At 41.1% G+C, this 22,207-nt stretch overlaps 1 protein-coding gene and 1 long non-coding RNA gene across 10 annotated transcripts in view; one reads left to right on the plus strand and one right to left on the minus strand.

Moving 5' to 3' along the window:
* The window catches only part of LOC135092484 (uncharacterized), a 64,535-nt gene extending 53,238 nt beyond the window's left edge, over positions 1–11,297 (plus strand). The window contains exons 4-5 of the long non-coding RNA XR_010262884.1: positions 3,000–3,145; positions 11,011–11,297. This is a non-coding gene — a long non-coding RNA (uncharacterized LOC135092484). The remainder of the gene's footprint in view (positions 1–2,999; positions 3,146–11,010) is intronic.
* A 310-nt stretch (positions 11,298–11,607) lies between these two features.
* The window catches only part of LOC135092430 (protein sidekick-1-like), a 38,195-nt gene continuing 27,595 nt past the window's right edge, over positions 11,608–22,207 (minus strand). Inside the window, exons 1-8 of one of the 9 annotated variants that reach the window (XM_063990928.1) lie at positions 20,428–21,011; positions 16,454–16,668; positions 16,283–16,329; positions 15,784–15,941; positions 14,205–14,362; positions 13,619–13,748; positions 12,840–13,078; positions 11,608–11,828 (exon numbers count right to left, since the gene is read on the minus strand). In XM_063990928.1, coding sequence (XP_063846998.1) covers positions 12,876–13,078; positions 13,619–13,748; positions 14,205–14,362; positions 15,784–15,941; positions 16,283–16,329; positions 16,454–16,668; positions 20,428–20,512 — 996 coding nt within the window. In that variant the 5' untranslated portion in view covers positions 20,513–21,011 and the 3' untranslated portion in view covers positions 11,608–11,828; positions 12,840–12,875. The other 8 variants (XM_063990937.1, XM_063990919.1, XM_063990912.1 and 5 more) reach the window with 8 other exon arrangements.

Consider the following 22,207-nt stretch of genomic DNA (forward strand, 5'->3'; position numbering starts at 1 on the left):
CATACACAGTTCCTTCCCCAAAACACACCAAAACAGACACACACCTTCCCTAAAACACACCAACACATATTTCATCCCTCAAAACATACCGAAGCACACATTTCCTTCCCAAAAACACATCCAAAACATACCGAAATATCCCAAGAAACACTTCAAAAACATAAAAGCACATCTAAATACCCCCATCCCCGAAAAAAAAAACACAAAGTACAAAAAAAAAAAAAAACACGAACACAATTTTTATTTTATTGTTTTCTCAGCGGTGTCTTATGGTACTTTTCCAGCCTTTGCGCTGCTCCTCATCCTGTCTGTGCAGCTCTTGATATCATCGTGATCTATGTAGCCACCACCAACACTGCCACCACCATCGCAACCATCCCTACTACTAACATCATCATTATCGTTATTAATTACTCTCTCTCTCTCTCTCTCTCTCTCTCTCTCTCTCTCTCTCTCTCTCTCTCTCTCTCTCTCTCTCTCTCTCTCTCTCTCTCTGTTGTTCAAGTATTGTTTGCATGTCTTTCTGCCTTATGCAATTTCTAAGGAAGGAAAGAAAAAGAATAAGGAAGGAAGGAAGGAAGGAAGGGTGAGAGGGAGGGAGGGAGGGAGGGAGGAAAGGAGGAAGGCATGAGGAAGCAAGGATTGTAAACATCTGAAGCTGGCTTAGTTTTTCTGTTAAACTGTCACCCCTGCACCAGATGAGAGAGAGAGAGAGAGAGAGAGAGAGAGAGAGAGAGAGAGAGAGAGTTGTGCGAACATTATGGTGTACTAATAACCGGAATGCAAGTCTTAAGAATATCTGAAATTATAATAAAAAGAATAACAATAAGAATATGAATAAGAAGATTACTAATTTTTTGACGGAATTTCTTGGTGTGTTCATAATAGCGCAGATGTAAGGTTGGTGGTGGTGGTGGTGGTGGTGGTGGTGAGGGTGGTAATGGTGAATCAGCAGAGCGTTTAAAGCTATGAAACTTCACATTTTTATCGTGTTCACCGGTGGATGCATGGCGAGACGAACAATTTACTAGGCGGAGTCTCAGAAAACAGGAAATTTCATACTGCTACCGTATTAACTTGTGGATGTATAATAAAACCATCAGTTTATTAAATGAGGAGTACCAGACGAGGGAAGAGAAGGTCGGAGCGGGAGGATGGAGCAGGGAAGGGGACAAGGAAGAGAAGCATTGATGGGTCAGGCATCACTTATGCACGTGTAGGAAAACGAACAATGCATTAGGTGAAGGGTCTAAGAAGAGGAGAAAGAACAGAGAAAGAAAGAAAGAAAGAGAGAGAGAGAGAGAGAGAGAGAGAGAGAGAGAGAGAGAGAGAGAGAGAGAGAGAGAGAGAGGGGGGTGAAGCAGAGAAGGGGGTGAAGCAGAGAAGGGGGACAAGGAGGTGAAGGGTTGATGTGTCAGGCAGCTACGCTGGAGGATTTCCAAACAAACAGTACTTAGGTGAACGCCTTACTTCCCACACCTAAGTCAAAACACTATTGATGACACCTCTGATCCGACGCTCTCTCTCTCTCTCTCTCTCTCTCTCTCTCTCTCTCTCTCTCTCTCTCTCTCTCTCTCTCTCTCTCTCTCTCTCTCTCTCTCTCTCACACACACACACACACACACACACACACACACACACACACACACACACACACACACACACGCACACAGTAATAAAAATTAGTTTAACAAAGCCTGTAAGGGAAAGAGGAGGAGGAGGAGGAGGAGGAGGAGGAGGAGGAGGTCATTACATCACTAGACCCTTCCTTCCCCCCACGTGACCTTGATGACCCAGAAGCTGTAACATGATCCTGTGTGTTGGGGAAAGAGTGATTAGAGAGAGAGAGAGAGAGAGAGAGAGAGAGAGAGAGAGAGAGAGAGAGAGAGAGAGAGAGAGAGAGAGAGAGAGAGAGAGAGAGAGAGCTATTTATGATAATTTACTGTATAATAAACTAGAAAACTAAGAGAGAATGTACTTAAGAAATTATGAATCGAGAGAATAAATTGGATGAATCATGTAGATGAATTCAAAATAAATGAATAAACCAGTTCATGTAAATAAATAAATAATAATAATAGAAAAAAGAAGAAGAACAACAACAACAACAACAGCACGAAAAAAAAAGAAGAAAAGAAAAAAGATGATGTAAAAAAGAATAATAGCAATATCACAGACTTCATCAAAATATCTTGAGAGAGAGATTGAGAAAAAGATGGAAAGGGAAGGGATAGTACTGATGGATGGGAGAGGAGTGCTTGAAAGGAACGGAGGAAGGGGAGAAGGGAGAAAGAGAGAGAGAGAGAGAGAGAGAGAGAGAGAGAGAGAGAGAGAGAGAGAGAGAGAGAGAGAGAGAGAGAGAGAGAATGGTAATGAGTATGGAGGAAGGGTGGGGGGTGCAGTGAGGGGAAGAAGAAGGGGAAGAGAGGGGAGAGGGTTAATTAGGCACGTGTGGGGAGGAGAAATTACCTTTGTTCTTGTGATGAATGATCCTGATGACAACTCTTCCCCCTCCTCCTCCTCCTTCTCTTCCTCTTCCCCCCTCTCCTCCTCATTCTCCTCTTCCTTCTGCTTTGATACCCTGTCTCTTCCACTACTAGTTAGTGTAGGATAGCTATACAGACACCCCAACATGCTGCCGTTTGTCTTCCTTTGCATTCATTTGTATTCCTCTTCCTTCTCCTCCTCTTCCTCCTCCTCCTCCTCCTCCTCCTCCTCCTCCTCCTCCTCCTCCTCCTCCTCCTCCTCCTCCTCTTCCTCTTCCTCCTCCTCCTCCTCCTCCTCCTCCTCCTCCTCCTCCTCCTCCTCCTCCTCCTCCTCCTTCTGTGACCACAAATTGTAGAATTTTATCTCCCATTTTAATAATTTAATTGTAACCTAAATATTACCTTACAACAGCTTTATATTTCGGGTTTGAGCAGCTTTAAGAAGAGGCACCTTATGGCCACCTTGCTGCGGTTCCAAACAGGCAATCAATCATTCAATTATTCCTCCCGCAGTGGTGAAGGAACGACACCGGAAGGAAGGAAGGAAGGAGAGACTGATGAAGTTATCTCGTGTTACTTGACCGCCAAGTGCTCGTCCTTCTCTCCCTCGCTTCCTCCCTTCGTCCCTCCATTCAGCTTGGCACAGCATGGGGGTTCAAGTGAGTACTGAGCTTTCCATCACCAAGGACTTTTCTCTAGCTTAATTAGATCTGGTGAAAGTCATCTCGTGGTACTGAACGGCCGCGTGCTCGTCCTTCTCCTCTCCTTCGCTCCCTTCCTTTATTTTTCCGCTGTTCAGCTAAGCACAGTGTGGGAGTCCAGGTGAGTACTGACGTGTTAACCAACCTCTAGAACGCTACGGGCTCTCCTCTTCTAAGCCTAAATCGCTATTCGGCTATTATGCTTTTCTGGATGTTTCTGTCTTGTGCTACGGGTTTTCCTGAATTAAATTATCAGGTTGAAGTTTAATCTCGTGTTGGGTTATTCATACAAGTGTCATGTGGAAGTTTATAGTGGACCTTTCAAAGATACCACTGACAGTATAATGAATCGAGTCCTTCAAGCATTTTATTAAGTATTGTCTTCTTTCTTGCTCATAAATTTCTTGTCTAGGGTTATTCATATATTAACTGTCACATTACCATTAGCAATCTGTGGTTTAGTGTGAAATTTTCAGAGACCACTGATAGTAAAATTATTTATCGAGTAAGTCAAATGTTTTATTGCTTGTCGTTTCATTCGTGCTCTAAAATCTCGTTATGTATATAAAATTTTACTAGCAATCAGTAATTAAGGCTGGAATTTTCAGAGATATCAGTTAACTAAAGTGTTATAAATGGCTGTAGTTGTTTTTCCTCTGTAGAATCATGTAAGGTTACACAGATGATGTAGCGAGTGTCACATTGCCATTAGCGGTGCGAGGGTTGATCCTAATAGCTCTTTTCTCACACGTGGCTGCGGTGCTTCCTTGCCAAGTCTTTCCGTGTTTCCCTTTCACAGATTCACAAGTTATTTGTTTCGACACTGACGCGTTTCGGTGATTAGCTCATTTTCCCCAACCCTGAAATATATACGTCTCGTGAATTTGTCTCCTTGTCATCCTGCTCTCTTATTTGTTCACCTCTTGGCTCACCGCAAATTGATAGATTCACAAGAGTTATTTGTTTCGACACTGACATGGGTCGGTAATTATTTCATTTTTCAAGCCTTGAAATACATAAATCTCTTACAACTCATGAATTTGTTCCCTTGTCGCTTGTTCTCCTATTCATTCCTGCTTTTTTCACCGCAAGTTTGAGGAAGACGCCTTGAGGAGACAGGGAAAGAAGCAAGGGAAGAAGAGGAGGAGTGCACGCATTCTTAGTCTTAGCAGCCTTGTTTACAAATACCACACCATTCTGAAGGCATCCTCCTGGGGGCACACACACACACACAGCGGTAGTATTTAATATGCATTATTTGTTTATTCAGCTAAAGACAAGTTGCTTACCTTGATCTTTCTGCCAGAGAGGAGGAGGAAGAGGAGGAGGAGGAGGTGGATGAGAAGGAGAAAGATAGGGAAACGAGAGTGACAAGAGGAGGAAGAGGAAAATAGGGGAAGCGAGATGAAAGGAGAATGAGGAGGAGACGGGAAAACGAAACGAAAAGAGGAGGAGAAAGAAAACTAGAAGGAAAAGTAGGAGGAGAAAGAGTAAGACGACAGAGGAAACGAAAAGGGAAGACACAGGACACACAATGGCAGAAAAAAACAGCAAATAGAACTGTTGGCCCTAAGGAGATTACGTATTTCCTAGTGGCTGTCATCCCATCACTACGTCACAACACGCCTCTCACTTTTACATCATGAGCATCAACACACAAAAATTAGTCGAGAATTAGTCAGTGAAGCAAAAAACATAAGATGTGGAAGAAGGAAGAGGCGCAGGTGAAGAAGGGAAGAGAACAACAGAGAGTAAAAGCGAAAGGAACAAATAGAGATGAAAAAAAATCAAAAGAAGAGTAGAGGAAGAAAGGAGAATATAAGAATAAGGAAAGAAAGAGAATGAAGAGAATAATGAATCGGGGGAAGGGGAACAAAAAGAAAGGTGAGGAGAGGAAGAGACCAACAGAGGAAAGTGAAGGGAAAGGAGAGGGAAGAAAGTGATATAAGAACGAAAGAGGAGAGGAAGGAATAAGGGGAAGAAAAGGCACGTGAGGAGAGGATGGGGAGAAGGATGAAAAGAATACAAGAGCGAAAGAGGAAGAAAATAAAAAGGAAGGATTAGGTTAGGGGAACAAAAGACAGGGTAGGGCAGGGAGGATAGGAGGGGAGGCGAGGGCAGGAGTAGCACTGCCACTGGGACGGGGACGCAGTTTGTTGTCTATTTGTCAGGTCGCTTGGGAGTCAGTGGCGGTGTTGTGACTCGCTCATCAGTGAGTGGTGTGGATGTGCCGCCCTGCCCGCCCCTACTCCCTCTCTCTCTCCGGCTACCCTTCCTTCTTGCCTGCCTATTCCTTCCTTTCCTCATCATTACGCCTTGCCTTTCTTTCCTTTCCTTTAAATTATCTTCTTTTATCCTGTTTTTTTCTTTTCTTTATTTTTTTTTTTTCTATTTGTTTTTTTTTATTTTTATTTTTTCTTGCAATGTGAGAGGCCGGTATCCAGGATGCATGGTGAGGGACGAGGGATGAGGGGTGAATAAGAATATGAGTAAGTTTTAATGCGAATGAAGAGAGAGAGAGAGAGAGAGAGAGAGAGAGAGAGAGAGAGAGAGAGAGAGAGAGGAGAGGAGAGAGAGAGAGAGAGAGAGAGAGAGGACATATAACCTGGCAATTAAAGAAAGTAACCATAAGAAGGCACGTTCCTCAGAATCAGTCACTCACTGTGCGCACAGAGTCAGTAGGGAGAGCTTTCCTAACTCCCTCCCCTTTCTTCCCTTCCTTCACATCGGAGACTGCGCTGTCCTGTCTACCCTGGCGCATCCACCTACGCAGCAAAGACAGAGCAATGTTGTGCACGTTGTTGTAGGTGAGCCAGAGCAGAGCAAGCATGAGCCTCCTCCTAACAGTCTTGTGCTCCTCGTAGGCTGCCTTGATGCGCTGCTCGAGACACCGCACGTGTCTTCTGGTGGCGGTCATTCTGGTGGCGAGAACCCCGCATTCCCTGAGCGGATCCAGAGGAGGCTTGGGTTGCAGGGGCCCCAGCCACCATGCAGCGGACAGGTCCTCCCACAGCTTGCCTATCAGGGTGTTGGCGGGACCGTCGAGCTTCCACCTGTGCACGACGTTGTCCAGCTTGACGTGCCACGCGGTGCTCCACAGGGTCGGGAAGGTGACGAAGACCGCAAACAGGAGCACCAGGGCCACCAGCTCCACGCGTTTCAAAGTGGCGGGCATTGGTTTGCGATATTTAATGATTTGCTCGTGTCTGATGAGCCAAACCCTGACTCGAGGGAAACAGCGAAAGGAAAAGAAAAAGAAGGTTAGTGACGCGGCACTTTCATACAAAATTACTTATTTAGGAAGGGAAAACGTGTCACTTTCAACGTTACAGCTATAATAAGTTACATCACGTTTATCGGGAATATGGCAGAAATTAGTTTCATTTGTTTCTTTTATTACGTGATATGGTAGAACTGTGAGAGCAGCATATGAATTCTTGTATATGTATATATGTTTTTTTTTTCGTATTTTTAACAACTTTTTTTCTCCTTTTTTTCCGTTTGTGAGTAATGTTTCCTGATTCCCGTTTCCTTCGTCCTCTTCCCCTTGTGCATCATCCAAAATTAGTAGCAGTAGTAGTAGTAGTAGTAGGAGGAGGAGGAGAAGGAGAAGGAGGAGGAGGAGGAGAAGGAGAAGGAGGAGGAGGAGGAGGAGGAGGAGGAGGAGGAAAAGGCTGGGTTTCTCAAGGGAAAGAAGGGGAAGGGAGAAGAAGGGAGGGAGGAACGAGCAGATTTATGAGGAAAATCACTAGAGTTTATGTTTAAGACTGGGTGGGAGGGAAACTAGGAGACAGGGGTCATTGTCGGAGGAGGAGAAGGAGGAAAAAGAAAAAGAAGAAGTAAAAGAGGAAGAGGGGGGAAATGTGGAGGAATAAGATGAAAGAAAGAGAGAAAAAAAATTATCAAAACATTCTAGTGAATAGTAATAACTATGTACTAAAATATAAAAGTTTTCCTCTTTGGTGAGGAAGGAGAGCATGAGTGATGGAGATGAAGCTGAAGCAGTGATTACCCAGCAACCATCGTGGGCCTGGGAGCGACAGGGGCAGGGGAAGAAAGGGAGGGAGGGAAGGAACGAGGAGGGAGATGCGTAGTTATTGAGTCGTCATTCTATCATCGTTTCCCTATACTCCTCTCCGTTTTCTCTCTCTCTCTCTTTCTCTCTCTCTCTCTCTCTCTGATAGCGCTTCCCTCTCCCTTTTCTCTCTCTCTCTCTCTCTCTCTCTGATAGCGCTTTCCTCTCCCTTTTCTCTCTCTCTCTCTCTCTCTCTCTCTCTCTCTCTCTCTCTCTCTCTCTGATAGCGCTTCCCTCTCCCTTTTACCCTGCAATAAAAAAAAAATGTACTTAAAGCCAATCAGAATATTGTTAAACATTCTGGCGTCTTATCTGAGAATTATCAGGCTCTGGTGGGAGCTGGGGGCGACTTCAAGACATCTTTTCGTGCTCTTGTGGTAGGGTGATAAGGACCGGCCATCATAAGCGCGGAAAACACCGACGAAAATCCAACTAACCATCTCTGACTTCTGAAAATAGTCACTATAAGAAAGATGTTAAGACGTTCAGAGTTGTGGGGAGAAGGAAGGGGAGGAGATTCTGCATCATAAACCCAGAAATCCTAGAAAACCTTACTATTATGAGAGAGATACCAAAGAGTTTCAATGTATGGATTTAGAGGGAAGGAGGAAGAGGAGGATGAGAAGGAATGGCAGTCGACAAGTTTTCCCCTCAAACATGAGCCTCACCGAACCACTTACTGTCTTGAGTAATTACTGTAATGGGCAATGACTACGCCCCGCCTTGACCTCCACCGACCCCCGAAAGGAAGCCATGGAGGGAAACACAGAGGAATTCTTGTGAAGTTGTAAAGAATGTTTAGAAATTAGTACATTCCCGTGACCTAGTGAGGTAAGACTGCGGTGTGTGAAGTTACGCGTTATCTTTAGTGCTCTGATTGCCTTTTGTTAACATTAAGATCACTGCAATGAATTGTTTGCAAGGACACGTCAGAGGCAGCTCAAGCCAATGACAGTTGCCATAAAAAAAAAAAGGATGACAGATGTCGCTTTTGTTAGAAATATAGGTAATAAAACTGCTTCATCAAGTAGGAGCGTCTGTACATGTTCTCATTAATCTTATTTATTTATTCGTTTATTTACTAGTATATTTATTATTTTTTACATCCATGCGTACTGTTTCTTTTAATTGTACATCCCATAGATCCAATTACTTTTCTCTCTCTCTCTCTCTCTCTCTCTCTCTCTCTCTCTCTCTCTCTCTCTCTCTCTCTCTCTCAACTGAAGCAAGTTGTTTAGATTCACGTACCTCTTATATTTCTTCTTCATTCAGCTTTCTTTTGGGATCTTGTCGTTATTATTGCTACCGATTTATTTATCAATTTATTTTTTGTTATGCCCACTGTGACTCTTGCAATATAGAAATGCTGATAAATTGATCTGAACATTAAAAAGAAAGAGAATAAACTTACTCAATATTCTCTTAAGTGTCGTAAATTTCTAGTGTATATATCATACATTTATACTTTTTTTTGTATATATATTTTGGGGGTACACGTTTTAATTCTTAATATAACTACTATACTACAATATGTGAGAGAGTGAAATGTTTAAGGTTATACTTTGGTGTTTTAGTGGAGGTAAGTTGGGTACATCTTGGTGTGAGAGAGATTTGTATGTCCTGTATTTTCAGTAATAGTTAAAATTAATTACTTAGGTATATTGTATTTTCCAATTTACACAAAAATGTTTCTGTATTTGTTTGCAGGAAAGATCAGGGTCTTAGAAATTATGCATTAACTTACTCTATTCAAGTTCACAGATTCTTTCACATCACCTTGTTTACAGGAAAGCTCAGGGTCTTCAAACTTGTACATGAACTTAATCTATTAACCAGGTTCATAGATTATTTGCAAGAAAAGATTTGGGTCATAAAAGTTACACATGAACTTACTCTATCCAGTTCACAGATTCTTACCTCACCTTGTTTGCAAGACAGGAATCTTTCTTTAATTTCCTTCTTTCTGTCACCCCTCCTCCTCCACTTAGCTCTCAATCTCAACCACTTCCTTTCTACGCTATCTCTGTAAAAACTACATGTAAGCTTAATGTGTTCATCAAGGTGACAGATTCTTACACTTCACCTTGTTTGCAAGAGGAGCCAGGACATGGAGGTGCTGGTGGTAGCAGGTGCGGACAAGGCATCAAAATTTCACACATTGTTAATAGAAGTCTGCCGGCTGCAATTTCTTTATATATATATATATATATATATATATATATATATATATATATATATATATATATATATATATATATATATATATATATATATATATATATATATATATATATATATATATATATATATATATATATATAACTTGGGTACAGTCCATGAGTTGGTGAATTTTCTTGTCACATTTCTTTATCCAGTCCTTTTTCCTCACAAGACATGCACCATCCCATTATATTGTCATCTCTTGGCAGTGGAGACGCAGTAACTGGCAGATAATTTTTCAGATGCGCGAGATATTAGTTTACTCATGTCTGTTAGGTTGAATTTGTATGCACCAGTGTTGGAATCCAGTCTCATAATGCCTCCTCTCCCTTCCATGTCTTCTATCATAATACCTCCTCTCCCATTTCCTGACTTCTACCATGATGACTCTTTCTCATCTTCCATTTCCTGGCTTCTGCCATGATGACTCTCCCCTTCCTTATTTCTTATCCTCCTTTCATTGACCGTTCTAATATATACTTTCCTGCTCTACAAATCTTTCCCCCTTCCTTATTTCTCTTATCACCTTTCATTAACAGTTCTAATATATACACTTTCCTGCTCTACAGATCTTTTCATCTTCTGTATTATGTACTTCAAGGATTAAATAGTTTTTGATTCCTCCATTCCAATTTTATTACATCTTGTGTTTGTATCTGCTCTTCTGGCAAGTGTTCTCCACCTTGCTTTATCTATTTACCTTTTATTTAAATTCAGGTTTCCTTCATTGCATCCATAAACCTTCTTTTATGGTCTTCCTCCTGCTTGTTGAGTCCCATCTCTAGCATCCTTGTCTCCAGATAAAACTTACTGACTTACCTTTTCATCTTCCTCTTGCCAAGTATGAATCATCTCCTCCAGCATTCTCCTCTCCCTGTACACATCTCTCTGCAACCCCTCCTCTCTTCCTCCAGATCCCTCAGTTTTGCTCTTGTCTCTGTTCTCTCCAAACTGACATACTTATGTGTGTATGGATTCTCTCTCTCTCTAATATGGTTACACTGTCATTATTTAATCTTTTTCTTTTTAACTTTTGTCATCCCAACTCTGCTCATTATTAATTTTAATCTTTCTTTCTAGCTTTTGTCATCCCAACTCTGCTCTTCCTGTAGGTATACAAATACAAAAATCTCCTGCTCTTCCTGTAGGTATACAAATACAAAAATCTCCTTACTTCCATCTCTTTATTCTCTCAAAAGTTATCACCATACAGTTATTTTAATTACTTCCTTGAAGTTTAAAAATTTTGGTTTTTCTACAGTTGGCAAATTTTTAGTTACAATACAGAGTCACATGCTCCAAAGTTTCATCATTTCTCGAACATCCTGTGGGTCTGTCGGCTGTGGAGAGAGAGAGAGAGAGAGAGAGAGAGAGAGAGAGAGAGAGAGAGAGAGAGAGAGAGAGAGAGAGAGAGAGACCCATTCCTTACTCCACCATTCAGCACTACTGGCAGGGCATGTTGAGAGTTGTGCACCAGATATATCAGCATGGCATCATCCACTCTGACCTCAAGCCAGCTAACTTCCAGATTGTTGACAACACAGTGAAGCTGATCAACTTTGGCATCATGTCCTCCATTCCCAGCAAAATGACCAGCCCGGTGAAGAACTACCAGACTGATGATGCCTTCAACTACAGGTCCTGAGTCACACTGCTGGACATTCACAGGGGTGCCATATGAATAACTGTGTCAAGGGAAAGCTGGCCCTCAAGATAATGGTAAAATCTGATTGATGTCTGGTCTCTAAACTGTATCCTCTATAATTTTGTGTATGGGTGCACCCCATTCCAGCACATTCCCAAAACTACCATCCATTTCCCTTCATATATTTTATGAAATAAAATCTTAGATTCTTATCTGAAAAAAAGTAGTGACAAAGTCTGTTGCTAAATTAAAGTTACTACAGTACAAACTGCTGTAGTTTAAAATGAATGCTAAGCCATTCATCAGTTTTTCATGAAGACCCAACAAGCTGAAGTCCTTGAATGGGAATTTCATGGTAGTGAGGTACTTCAAGATATTTTACTATTGGTTCCTAAACTATGGTACTCATATCTATAGTAACATATATCACTGACAATAGGATTTGAGTCTTGTCTTTCCAATACCATAGCTAGTGGTTTGTCCTTAACTTGCAGGCCTCAACAATGCATGTTGTGGCTCTTCCTGATGCTATGCCAGCAGAAAGTTCTGTGTCAGTTGCTTCATCTGGTGTGGCTCCTTAACATCAACCTCCTTGTTTAAATTTAAATGGCAACATGTTGCTTGAGGAACTTTAAGAACTGTGAATACAAATAGTTTGTTTAAATTTAAATGGCACCACGTTGCTTGAGGAACTTTAAGAACTGTGAATACAGATAGTTTCTTTTAAGAGTATGAGTATTATTATTATTCTATTTGCTACCAGTGTTTGAACATTAAGCATTATATAAACAAAGATGAAATCTTGTACCTGGTTCACCTTATCTATCAAGAAGTGGCCAGACTGGTATTGCATCAAAAATCTGTTTCATCTTTGATGACTCTTTCATACAGCTCTTCAAGGGCTGGCTTCATTCATGCACACACTGTACTCAATATCACCAACTCTGGCCCAATAATCTTCCTATCCAAGAACATGTGAACTTATTAAATGTGTCACAGGGTGATGCTCTCATCTGTGGAACTGGCCTGTGTATTTCCATTGTACTTCAAAATATGCAGTAAACCAATGTGATGTCTGCAATATTCCTTATTAAAGACGATTCCTATCAAGATTACAAAGTTAATTACAGTATGTTTTTGGATGGTAATACACAAGATAATCAATCAGTGGCTAGAACATCACCTACTAGCTGTGTAACCATGTTTGTGTCTGATGAAAGAATTACTGCACTAGAGGCGATGACATCAAGATAGCCCTCTTGCCTTCTTTTACATAATAAATTACTTTTGCAAACTTTGTTCTTTTATACCCACAACTTATCCAATGCTTCTTGTCTTCAACTCTTTTTCACTGATTCTCTCAAGTTGATACAAACAAACTCAAGGCTATAGTGTTTCATCTGAACTACTACACAATTATTTCTCATTTAATAAACATGCTGAACTTTCATGCAATGCCAGCACAAGTGGAGCAGCAGGCAGTAGTAGTAATACTCTAGAAAAAGGAACCACTAGAGCAAAATACAAGCATAAAATTAAGTGTTATGACATGTGGACAGTGTGTCAATATCTCCCTCAGCCTTATTTCTTTTGCAAATTCTCAACTTACATACATTATCTCTGAACTATTACAAACCACATGCATGAAATGTCATGATGAGAATAGCATTCCCATCTCCCTCTCCCCTCTGTCATACAAATTCTCTACTTACATTATCTTGGAACTTGACCTCTTCTACTTTTCAGTTTTACAACATCTTGGCATCACTGTAGTACTCGTAGTATTGATCATAGTCATCCAGTGCAGGCAGCTCCTCCACACTGTGGTCGTGGCTGTGCATGCAGAACGCTGCCAGGAAGCTGAGGCAGAAAAAGGCAAAGGTGGCGCCCAGCTGAATGAACAACACACAGTCATCACACTTCTGTGCCTTGCCAGACCTCTTGTTGGTATCTGCAAGACAAACAGGTGATCAGACTGATGTATAATGATGAGAATCTCATGTCTATTAAGATAAGAGACACTTAAATAGATTATATATATATATATATATATATATATATATATATATATATATATATATATATATATATATATATATATATTGAAACCCAATACAATAAGGTGCAACCTGAAGGATGATATATCAACTTGACTGCAAAAACAAAAGATAGATCCCTGATTCTGTAGTAAGTATTTCGTTTCCCATGACATTTCCTTATGAGGCAATCATCACCTCAGACATTTCAGCATCTTGGATAAAGTACCTCCAACAGGCTCTAATAGGACTTAATTTGAGTTTTCAAGGGTGTTACAAGAATTTGAGAGAGAGAGAGAGAGAGAGAGAGAGAGAGAGAGAGAGAGAGAGAGAGAGAGAGAGAGAGAGAGAGAGAGAGAGAGAGAGAGAGAGAGAGAGAGAGAGAGAGAGAGAGAGAGAGAGAGAGAGAGAGAAATAGGGAAAGTACTATTGCAAAATATAATTAATGCATTCACCATTAGCGACATGCACCATGACGTAGGAGGGCGAGGCATTGGAGGGGTGACACGTGTAGTTACCAGCATCACTGAAGCTTATGTTGTGGACCTGCAGCTCACTGGAACGTGTCTCCTCCTCAGTCTTGACCTGGACCAGTTAGTGTAAACGTCATGTCAAAAGGCTGGCTAACAAATGATAGTGGATTTAGAGAGAGAGAGAGAGAGAGAGAGAGAGAGAGAGAGAGAGAGAGAGAGAGAGAGAGAGAGAGAGAGAGAGAGAGAGAGAGAGAGAGAGAGAGAGAGAGAGAGAGAGAGAGAGAGAGAGAGAGAGAGAGATTCTTTTACATGTTATGCAATCTGACTAGAGGAAAAAGAATATCCTGCTCAATATATCACACCTTAAAAAGTAATTATACAAGACCCACCCAAAATTGTCCTGTTAAGTTTTAGTTGTGTCCTGATATTCATCTATTGCACTTCATTAACAACACTGCACCAAGCTGGGATGGATTCACTGCACAGATAGTAAGTGACACAACAAAGATCATAGGAAGTGACAACAAAGATCAAAGTAGGTGGCTGGCCAGAGGATACGAGTCCTCACCGTGATGGAGGACTTGGAATAGTCAATGATGTCTGTGTCATGGTACCACAGGATGTACTCTGGCACATCTGTCACCTGCAGCACCAGACACAGCAGGTACAACGTCCCTCCTGCCGTCACACGCACCTCCGAGGCGCCAAAGATCACCGAGTAGGCATCTATGAAATGGACAAAATGTAATGACCCAAACATAATCCTTTCAACTGTACTCTTTGGGGATTGGCCGCTTCACTGGACATTTTTTCTTCTGTCTTTTTGCTGCTCTTTCCAGGGTCACTCTTACATAAAAAAAAAATATAAAAAAAATAAAAAAGAATAATATGTGAACCTATTACTGGATCAGTAACATAGTGACCTTCCATGTTAAGTCTTAGGCTGCATTCCCTGCCCAGGTGCACTTCTCACAAAACTCAGATAAAGGAAAAATCATAAACAAGGAAGTGTGACTCATCTCAAGTGCATACAGCATATGCATTAGATTAAGTATTTCTTTAGTATTAGTATAATTTAATCTCCTGTATGTGTATATTTGCAGCTCTTGAGCTGCTTATTATTCTACAAACCATTTATTATTTATATTATTATTATTTACTTGAGCTCCCAGAGCTGCTCAGTTTTTCCACGTTGTGGCTACACCCTACTTTGAGGCAACACAAGTTGGAGAACAAGCAAGGCAAGTGACAGGTCAGCAGCAGGAGAATACAAATTAAACCTTTTTAGGGTTTAGTGCAGGAGACCGGGAGATAAACACAAAACTGCGGCAGGGAAGGGTGCTGGCCCTAGAAAGTGACATGGAAAGATTGAAAGAGAGAACCAAAGTTATGGAGGAGACCCAGGTAAGCCAGTGTACAGAAATAAAAGGATTGAGAGCCAAAAATGTAGACCTAAGAAATCAGTGCAGCACTGAAAGAAGTAATAAACAAAATGGTGGGAAAGCTACACCAGGAGGGAAGATGTCTGGTAAATGAAGAAGAATAACACAGAGCAGGAAAATTCATAGCTGAAGGCCACAGACCAATAAGAATCAAATTTAATTGGCAAAAAGATGCTGAGGAGGCTCAGACAGGGGCCTGGAGGCTGACTATGGATGAGGTAACAAAAAACATATGGCTGAGAAGAGACTTAAATGAAAAGGAGAGGGAAGAGCTAATTAAACTGAGGGAGGAACTAAAAGGCAAAAAAAACAAGGAGAGAACAGAAGAGCAGAAGAGATATTCTATTGGAGAGTTTTGGATATGAAAGTGAGGAAGTGGTACCTGTACAGGAAGGAGAACAGGGAAGCACTAGAGGGGAATAACACTCATGAGAACCTGTCAAATCATCTCTGTGGCCTTTAAAAATAGTCCTTCTGAGAAAACAACACATTTTAAAGAGAACCAGTGAGTGATAGGTTGTGTAAGGGAAAATCTGCTACCTTAGCTGTAGTAAGGAACAAGAAGATAGCATTTAGGTGTTTTCAGGCTAATTGGAGGATTTCATAGTCTGAATAAGCCATGTTCACACACAAAAAGGAAAAATGCAGAAACATGTCAACAGTATCTATGGCTAATGAGGCAATGCACAATTAAGACACACATACCTATCACGACCAGCTTAACCTTGGCTACCTGGTGCGGCTCTGTGTTCACCCGACACTCATAGATGGCAGAGTCCTCAGGGTGCAGGTGAGACACTCGCAAGCTGTAGTCATTAGATCCTGTCTCATGCAGCACTGCCACCCGCTCATCACTTGTGTACCTGCAATGGTGTAGTAAGATGAGCCAGTGACCTGTATCTTTTAGAACACACTAGATATTCATTTTATCCCTTTACACTGTGAAACACCTGGTGTTCTTTACTAGATATCTCTAAAATGCTGCAATGGAAGTTATCGGGATTTTCAAGGATGTTTCATGATTCTGCTGATGGTTTACGGACGATTCTATGTCATTAATTAAGAAAACATCCCAAGAACCTGAGTAATCACATGGGACATTAGTACATAATCTCAATGGATCACGAATTTACATTTGAAAACCGTAACAACTTTTAAGTAGCAGTTTCCTTATTTAACCCACTCACTACATTACATTACTCACTTGTATCTCCCCATGGCCAGAACCTCATCTCCCCGCACCCATGATACCTGCAAGTAAAACCGTATATCTCATTTGGTGCTCAATACATACAATAAATCATTACACTGAAGATTCAATAGTCTAAAACACAAGTACATTAGGCAGCACAACACTAGTACCTACAACACTTACTGCCACATCCCCAGCTTGCTCTACAGTGCAGTTGAGGGTAGTTGTAGAGCCCCTGGACAGTATGAGGCGTGAGTAGGTACGGGACACTAGATGAGGCCCCATGGATACCACCTTGCTCTCCTCCAGTCCTGCCAGTGCTGCCGTGATGTTAAAGGAGGTGTTGGGCTGCCAGGACGAGGCTGATCCTTGGGCGGTCACCCACGGATGCTCATAGTCTCAGAATGAAGGTGTCAGGTCATTTGATTGTATGCATTATCAGACTCTGTGTGTGTGTGTGTGTGTGTGTACACAAATGAAGAGATGCATTTATGTTTAGAGTAGTGACATTTGCTTTTGTCATGTGGAGCAATAAGAATGAGGACTCGATAAATTGTGGCAGTGCTGAAATGATCCATAAGCATTGGTGCCATACTAGTTTATGCATAAAAGTGTCCCAAATTACTCCAAAGTATCAGTGCCACAACAGTCCATAAGGATAGAAGCGTCACAACCATTCAGGAATAAGTATCAGTGCCACAGCAGGTCAAGTATCACCACTTCTAGCTATGAAAGCAGCTTACCCCCCCCCCTAATCCTGCTACCATTCCTCTCCCTATCCTCTTTGTCTTGCATCAACAGTTTCTACAATACCATTCCTCTCCCTATCCTCTCTTGCATCCCCGGTCCCCGCGATACCATTCCTTATCCTCTCTTGGCTTTGCATCCCCAGTCTCCCCAATACCATTACTCTCTTTTGCATCTTCGGTCCTCCATATACCACTCTTCTCCCTATCCTCTCTTTTGCATCACCAGTCCTCCAGATGCCATTCCTCTCCCATTGTCTTAACTCACGAGCCGATAGCATCTTCTATCCCTAACCTCTCCTTACCTCCATAACATCTCAACGTACTGCAGTGCACAAGGATGAGGGACTATGGTACTGCATACATTTAAAAACCTAAGTACTGCATACATTTAAAAACCTAAGTACTTAAACAGTTGTAGTGGGTCCATACATCTAACTAACCCGCACCACCATATACTGAATGTAAACAAAGAATGAATGGCGTACTTTGAAATACTTCGCAGCGCCATGTGTTGAACGTAGACAAAGAATGAATGATGTAGTTTTAAATACCCCGCAGCGCCATGTGTTGAAGGTAAACAAAGAATGAATAGCGTACTTTTAAATACTTCGCAGCGCCATGTGTTGAAAGTAAACAAAGAATGAATTACGTACTTTTGAATACTCCGCTGCGCCATGAGTTGAACGTAAACAAAGAATGAATGACGTACTTCTGAATACTCTGCAGCGCCATGTTTTAAACGTAAATAAAGAATGAATGGCGTACTTTTGAATACTCTGCAGCGCCATGTGTTGAACGTAAATAAAGAATGAATGGCATACTTTTAAATACCGGCAGCGCCACGTGCTGAATGTAAATAAAGAATGGAATACAAAATCTGACAATTTTCCTCCTAAATCTGTCCCAGATTAACACACCTGAACACCCAATATCTTGCCTATAAACACGCCATATTTAACAGCAAACTTTACAGGGAATTGGAAGCGAAAAAATATACACCAAATGAGAAAAATTATATCGGAGAACCTGCCTGAGTATAACACCGCGTGCACCTTGACCAGCCGAGTGTAGTCAGCTGATGGACTCACGTTTTCTTTTATTGCTATAATTATTCTAAGAGGAGGACTAATATAATATTCTCTAGCTTGGCCAGAAATCAGTCAATCGATTATTAAGTATATAATTGTTTGCGATAATACTTACTATTCCACGAAAAAAAAAATAATAATAATAATAATAAACACACCAGGAAGACTCCCACAGTTCACTTCCAGCGTGTTTAGAACGAGAGCGCTTCCTGGTAATAGTAATGTAGCTGCTTGTGATCACGTCTGCAAAATTTAATAGCTGATAAACTGGTGACAGCTAGAAATACGTGGCTAGTCAGAATACGCTACACAGCATTATATAATATTACTACAAGGCTCTTCAGTAATTAGTCATGGATATTACGAGGCCCCTATTCCGGCGTGCTCTCAAAGACCGTTTTCTAAGACCACATAATAATTATATAATTAGTAGTTAGTTTCACGCGTGTTTTAACAATCAAAGAACATCTGTTAAAACATTTCAAAACCCCAATTAACTTCTGCTACGACCTGTTACACTACTACTAGTCATGAATACGCACCTGAAAACCCAATTAACTTCCGCCGCTACCTGTTAAAACTAACCCTAGGAAATGAAATAACCTGAAAACCCCAATAACTTCCCCTACGACCTGTTTTAAAGTAACTGATAGGGCGCTGATGTTCCTGACGGTTTTAGAAGGAATTTTGCAACGTGTTAAGAGGGCGTTCATGGTCACGCATATAACTCGCTCTTGCACCAATGGACCAAAAAAAAAAAAATGAGGTTCTGGCAAGGAAAGGTTATCTTAAATATCATTGCAACTAAATACAAGGGAGTACAGGAATAATAAAGATAACGTAATGATTAGTAACTTTGAAAGCGTAGTAGTGTGTGTGCGTGTGTTACATTCAGCACTACCCTGCACGCATGTACACTTATTTTCTTTCGTTTACCGGAAAATTTTACGCTGAATGAAGCTAATCTCTGAACAGTCATGAACTTGAAGTAACATTTTTCAAGTAGAACAAATAATCCGCAATAATATGATACTCAGAAATGCTTACCTCTGAATCACCACCACCACCACCACCATCACTTGCTGAATAAAAGCTTTACAACATCACAACCGCAACGAGTCACGGCACTTGGTGAAAGTTTGAGAAGGATCCGATCATTAGGGAAGTAAACTTTATGGAAAGTGTATTTGTAGTGTGGCCAGACACGCTCCTGACTCAGATGTGAACTACAGCAACCACAAGACTAACTTCCTTCCCCCGCCTGGAGCCGAGTGGGCAAATTAATGTTTAGGGGATGATGAGCGGTGTGAATGAACGCACGAGTGGCGGCCCGAGAGGAAGAGAAATGGAGTCAATGGCGCAACAACATTAAGGTCGTATGGGGTGATGATTAGAGGCTTTTATTGCGGCGGAAGGAAGCTTTACGTAGATTTTCCTTGGCGTCCTCTTAAGCAAACTGCGTAGAATTTGTGTCAATCTTTTTTAATCATGTACATGATACCTTCTCAACAGGACTGAATCACTCCATTTTTTTTTTCTTAATACGAACGTTTATTCTTATCTGAATTATGCTTTCCCACTACAGTGCGTCAATGGCGTATGGATGATGACAAAAGGTTTTTAATACAGCTTTAAACAAACGTTAACCTATCTCTGACGATCACTTGAATGATGTTTATCCACCACAATTTGTTAACGGCGCAGTAGTAATAAGCTCATAAGAATGATGCCTGATGCTAAGAGACTTTTAATGCAGTCTTAAGCAAGTATTCATTTATCTCCGACATCCACTTGAATGTTTGACTAGCACAGTTAATTAATGGCGCAAGAACAAGATCGTATAGGTTATGTTAGAGGCTTTTAATGCAGTCATATACAAATATTACCGTATCTCTGACAGCAATCTGATTGATGTTTATTTAGCACCAATGTCATGCTCCGTTTGCAGCATAAAAACTTTTTTTTTTTTCAGGTGTGGTAAATGTAGTCATGAAAGACGCTTTGGCTTTGCACGCGAGCAAGCAACTGTCAGGTTCCAAAATAATTTTGGGGATCTTGTATCTCCGTTCACTACCACACCTAAGGAAAAAAGACAAGGAGGCTAGAGTACTTTGGTGGAAAAACAAACACACACACACACTCCAAAATAATTTTGGGGGTTTTATATTTCCGTTCACTACCACACCTCAGGAAAAAAGACAAGGAGGCTAGAGTACTTTGATGGAAACACACACACACACACACACACACACTATGCAGGTAATGGCCGCCTCAAGTACCGCATCATCAATAACATTCAAAACTGTAGATGAAAACTCACCAGGCGCAGAAGTGACGAGGTTCGCCAGCAGCAGCACCAACACCGCCACCACCAGGAGGCTCACACTGCGGGGCAGCACACCCATGTCGGTGCCTGACTTCACTCCCCTTGCATCACCCTAATTGCTGCGTAAAGCCGACCCTCATACTGCCTCGCCCCACACGCTGAAATCTTGCCACTGATAAATCCTGAGCTGTGACACACGCTTGTCCAGGAAATAAAAATATAAGATTCACTTTAGTAGCACCTTAGATACATCTTCCTCTGTGGCCAGGAAGTGGTAGCACTGTAGTGGTGGTGGTGGTGGTAGCGAGGGTCACACCAACACTTCACAGGCTTCCTCTTACTCCCCATCCCTCCCCTGCCAGCTATTCACGACACGTGCGCCACCTACACGGCCTCTGTGTGTGTGTGTGTGTGATCAGGATGGCTTACTGACAAAGAGCGACGTTACTAGAAGTCTATATCAAAGTCATAGTAATAAGACACATTTGTGAGGAAGCAAAAACCACAAGTTTATTTGTAACATCACACACAGTTGAACTAAAATTATGAAGATTTGGTTTGATGGGCGAGTTCGAGTGAGGCAACGAAATCTTGGAGTGTTGATGACCCATCCTGAAGCTGAACTGTGTTGCTGCAAGAAACGACTCGTTCTTACATATAACATTCCAGATTACAAGAGAAAGCAAGTGAATTTCAAGCAACAAACGATTTTTAAGTTATAGCCACAAGTAATAACGCTGTATGATTTAACTGCATTGCATTACTTTACACTACTTGCAGATTGAATATATATATATATATATATATATATATATATATATATATATATATATATATATATATATATATATATATATATATATATATATATATATATTGAAAGACTGCCATGTGTAGCCCTAACGGGTTCTTACAGCTTTCCTTACGTCTTACGCCCTTAAGCTTATCTCTACGTTATCTTGAGACACTAACGGAACAAAAGATTCCCGACAGTGCGTAAGAGATGCATGAATTCCGTTGCATCACTTACCATTCACAGATTCCATATATTGAGCCACTTATGTTTACCTCTCTATCACTTGAGACGCAAACAGAACGAGAGATTCACGATAAAGCGTAGATGCACGACTTCCACTACACAATTTATTATTTATCAAGACACTTGCGGTGGGGCCTGGACGCCGGAACCCCGGGAGGCATACCGTAATGACGCGCGCTGCCAGGTGCTGGAGTGTAGTACCTGAGCGGTTAAGGCAATTCCGTGAACGTGCGATACAAGATAAGTCATTGTTGGCATACGCCTTATAACATCTATTTACTGATAGTATTTTCAAGACCTGTCATGCAAGATAATTCTTCCTGACCTACTGAAGCCGTATTAAAATGCTGCCGTTACTTTTGCTTCCTTTTATCATGCTCAGGATTTTTGGTGAACCGTTTTATTGATTTTTTTTTTCCTCTTTTTTTTTTTTTTTTTTTTGACAGGAGAGAAACTACAGTTATTTTCACTTAACTTGTCTTTGTATTGTTGGTTTTAAGTTCAATTTGAATATCTTAAGAGACTAATCAAGTGATGAGGATGATAGATGGAAATAGGTAGGTACAATATCTTTCATGTAGAGATTACCACGTGTATGCCTGATGGCTTCTTGCAGCTTCCCTTCTTTCCTTATGTTCTTAAGTGAATGTTAAATGCTTTCTTCTCATCGAGATTATTTTCGGAGGCTATACAGATGATTAGTCAGATTTTAATGATATTCCTTTCGTTAATCAT

The sequence above is a fragment of the Scylla paramamosain genome, chromosome 3, assembly GCF_035594125.1.
Source record: "Scylla paramamosain isolate STU-SP2022 chromosome 3, ASM3559412v1, whole genome shotgun sequence".
NCBI classification, from domain to species: domain Eukaryota; kingdom Metazoa; phylum Arthropoda; class Malacostraca; order Decapoda; family Portunidae; genus Scylla; species Scylla paramamosain.